Here is a 3,416-nt window from a genome sequence, read left to right on the forward strand (position 1 = left end):
GTTTGTCAGCTCTTAATTAATGACTGTCAGCTACAACCATACCAAATGTCTGCAATATTGCTTGAATTATAGACAATTTTGGGTTTTCTAAGGTCACCTGGCTGTGATGGCCATCTTTGATTGGTTCCAAATGTTGCTAAGTTGTAGATGAACATTTCATTAAAATAGACAGTGCTGATGCTAAATAGTTAATGGCAAACATTTTAAATAAAGATTTTACACAATATATTAGTACTCAGAACATGTATTGTAGATCAGTCTCAACAGCGGTGGGCAGCACTAATCTAAAAACTAGTTCCACTAAAGCCCTAATTCAAATATTTAGATCCCCTAATTCTAAAGCACTAACACATTGAAAAATTTAGCAAAAGCTATTTCTAAAGCACTAAAATAACCTAGTTGACCCATGGAACATTCTTCAATAACATGAGTCACATATTGCCATTTTGCTCTCTTAAGATTTATCATTGACATTTCACAGCCATATTTGAGTTTTTTTATTGTCAGTTTGTCACCTAATGGATAAGTGACACACATTTGAACAAAATGTGTGTCAGCTTTAACCCTCAGCTGTTAACAATAATGTTGATAAATAAGTTAGTGCTTCTAAATTTAGCCTACAAATTTAGCAAGTGCTGATACTCTGATAAATTCTAAAATTAGCAAAAGCCCTAAAGCACTAATCAGAAAATTAGTTCCCTTATTAGTGCTTTAGGGGAACTGTGCCCACCACTGAGTCTCAGCTAATTTTAGATCATGATCTGTAAAACTGRTCAAATKTATAGCCATTTTTGTGTGTTTTTTTCTTCTTCTTTTTTTAATTGGTTGTGGCAACCATCTGGAATCAGGTTGAACCCAAAAGTTAGATTTTATTCAACAGTTTGATTGATATGTAGGATTTGAATTTCTGTTTCAGGCCAGAAGGTGGCGCCAACCCTTTCTTTCGTTGGTTGCCAACAGCAATTAAAACCCACGAACAAGAAATACACCGGAAACACTTAACAACATAAGCTATAGCTACTGGCTAGCAGCTCCAGTCTTTTTCGAGTCTTTTTTAAAATCTAATTTGTCCGTCAGTGGTTTTTATTTGTTTTCTGTACGACTGCAGAAAAACGCGAGAACGCTGCATGGATTCACGGATAATTTGGCGACTGTGAAGAACCGTGCAGGACCGCTACTGCCGAGAATGAGTCCCAAACAGACGGACTGACAGGCTTCATCCAGCCATTCAATTCGGCCTGCAATGCCTGAACCAGGTACAAACTATTGATTACTATTAGTCAGGACATTGCATCAAAGACGATTAGACTGATGGCAAAGTTTTTAAAATCCGGTTGTGTGTCACCAGTTAGAGTTTTTAAGTATGTCTCGAGAATGACTTTCAGCTACTACCACACCAAATTTCAGCTCGGCATTTGTGAAATTGTCTGTTATAAATAAAGCTATGTTTGTATTTGCTATGGCTGCTCTGAGGGTGGCGAACATCTTGATTTGAACACTTTCTGAGAGTTTCATAAATCCATCCAGTGGTACATGAAATATTTTGCTAACATTRCAGACATCATATTAGCATGTTTGATTTAGTAAGAAATGTCCTCCCTTATGTTTGTGAGATTTTAAAGTCACTGTTGTCCAAAATGTATATTTGTTTGTTTGTTTTTTGATTGATTGATTGATTTTTCATGCAGATGTCCAGCAGGTGTTTATTAAAGAAGAAGAACCCGATGAATGGAGCTCCAGTTTACACCATCAAGACCCCAAGCTTCACATTAAGGAGGAAGAGGAGGAACTCTTGGCCAGTCCAGGTGGAGGGATAACCAGCTTTCCATTCGCTCTTGTTACTTTAAAAAGCGAAAAAGATGAAGAAGAACATCTGTCTTCGAGTATTTATCAAAACAAAATTGAAGACTGTGAAGATGAAAAGCCTTCTACCAGCAGATCAACTAAACAAAGAGAAGATGTGAAAGTGAACAACCCTGATTTAAAACTTGTTACTGCAAGAAAGGCTGGAGTCTTAAATAGTGATAATGCTAATTATGAAGACTGGCAGATCCCTTTATCAGAATATGGACCTGAAAATGAAAGTAATAAGGGTTGTTTTAAAGAAATTAAGGTGCCTGATGCAAATAATGAGGTAGAAGGTAACAATGCCAAACAATCGTTAACCTGCCCTAAACACACAACAGACCATTCCGATAAAAGTTCCACTTCCTGTTTGTGTAATAAGAAAGGCCCTACATTGAAGCTAAATATGGATTCTGAAATGGAAGCTCACATAGGAGAGAAACTATTTGATCATGAGGTTTGTGATAAAATATTTAATCAAGAAAGACCTCCAAATATTGATACAAAAGACCACACAGAGGAGGCACCATTTGATTGTGATGTGTGTGGTAAAGCATTTACTGTTAAGGGAAGTCTTAACAGACACATGCGAATTCACACAGGAGAGAAACACTTTAGTTGTGATTTTTGTGGTAAAAAATTCGGACAAAAGGCACATATTAACAGGCACATGATCATCCACAAGGGGGACAAACCGTTTGTCTGCGATGTTTGCGGTAAAACATTCAACGCAAAAGCAAATCTTAACGTGCACAAAAGAATTCACACGGGGGAGAAACAGTTTGGTTGTGATGTTTGTGGAAAAACATTCAGCATCAAGGGAAATCTTAAGGCACATATGAGAATCCACAAAGGAGAGAAACACTTTGGTTGTGATATTTGCGGCAAAACATTCATCCTAAAAGGAAATCTTACGACGCATATGAGAATCCACACAGGAGAGAAACATTTCGGTTGCGATGTTTGTGGAAAGACGTTCATCTCGAAGGGAAATCTTGACACGCACGTCAAAATCCACACGGGAGAGAAGCAGTTCAGCTGCGTTGTTTGCTGTAAAAGATTTATTCAAAAAACGGATCTGGGGAAGCACATGAGAGTTCACACTGGAGAGAAACCGTTCAGCTGTGGTTTATGTGGTAAAACGTTCAGTCAGAAGATACATCTTCAAATACATATGATTACACACAAGAGGAAAAACCGCTGGTTGTGATGTTTGTAGTAAAACATTCGACRTAAAGGAGAATCTTAATGCTCACATGGGAATTAGTACAAAAGAAACATTTTATTTGTGACGTTTGTGACCAAAGATTTAAACGTCAGCGCCCTCAGAGTGGATGATGTACAAAAGTCCCTGAACAAGGCAGCTGCTAGCCTGGCCCTTGCCTTCCTACGCAGCTCCGCTCAATTCTAGTTTCCCTTCACTGCTCCGTCTGGGATTTCTCCCATAGACAAGGATTTCTTAAGGAGAATTTCGTTTGGGCCAGTCAGAGAACAGAAGGCGGGGTTTAGAACAACGTCGATTTTCTGCGCAGTGTCTGAGTTCAGCAATGGCAGTGGAGGAAGTGAATGAA

At 38.3% G+C, this 3,416-nt stretch overlaps 1 protein-coding gene across 1 annotated transcript; it reads left to right on the forward strand.

The window, feature by feature from the left end:
- Positions 1-996: 996 nt before the first annotated feature.
- Positions 997-2,657, forward strand: LOC106536033 (gastrula zinc finger protein XlCGF52.1; the record flags this gene model as incomplete). The annotated part of the gene is given in 2 exon segments (XM_014033236.1): positions 997-1,256; positions 1,689-2,657. Coding segments are annotated over 2 exon segments (982 nt in total), but the record flags the coding sequence as incomplete, so codon positions are not given.
- Between the last annotated feature and the right edge of the window lie 759 nt (positions 2,658-3,416).

Source organism: Austrofundulus limnaeus, unplaced genomic scaffold, assembly GCF_001266775.1.
Source record: "Austrofundulus limnaeus strain Quisiro unplaced genomic scaffold, Austrofundulus_limnaeus-1.0 Scaffold0, whole genome shotgun sequence".
Taxonomy (NCBI): Eukaryota; Metazoa; Chordata; class Actinopteri; order Cyprinodontiformes; family Rivulidae; genus Austrofundulus; species Austrofundulus limnaeus.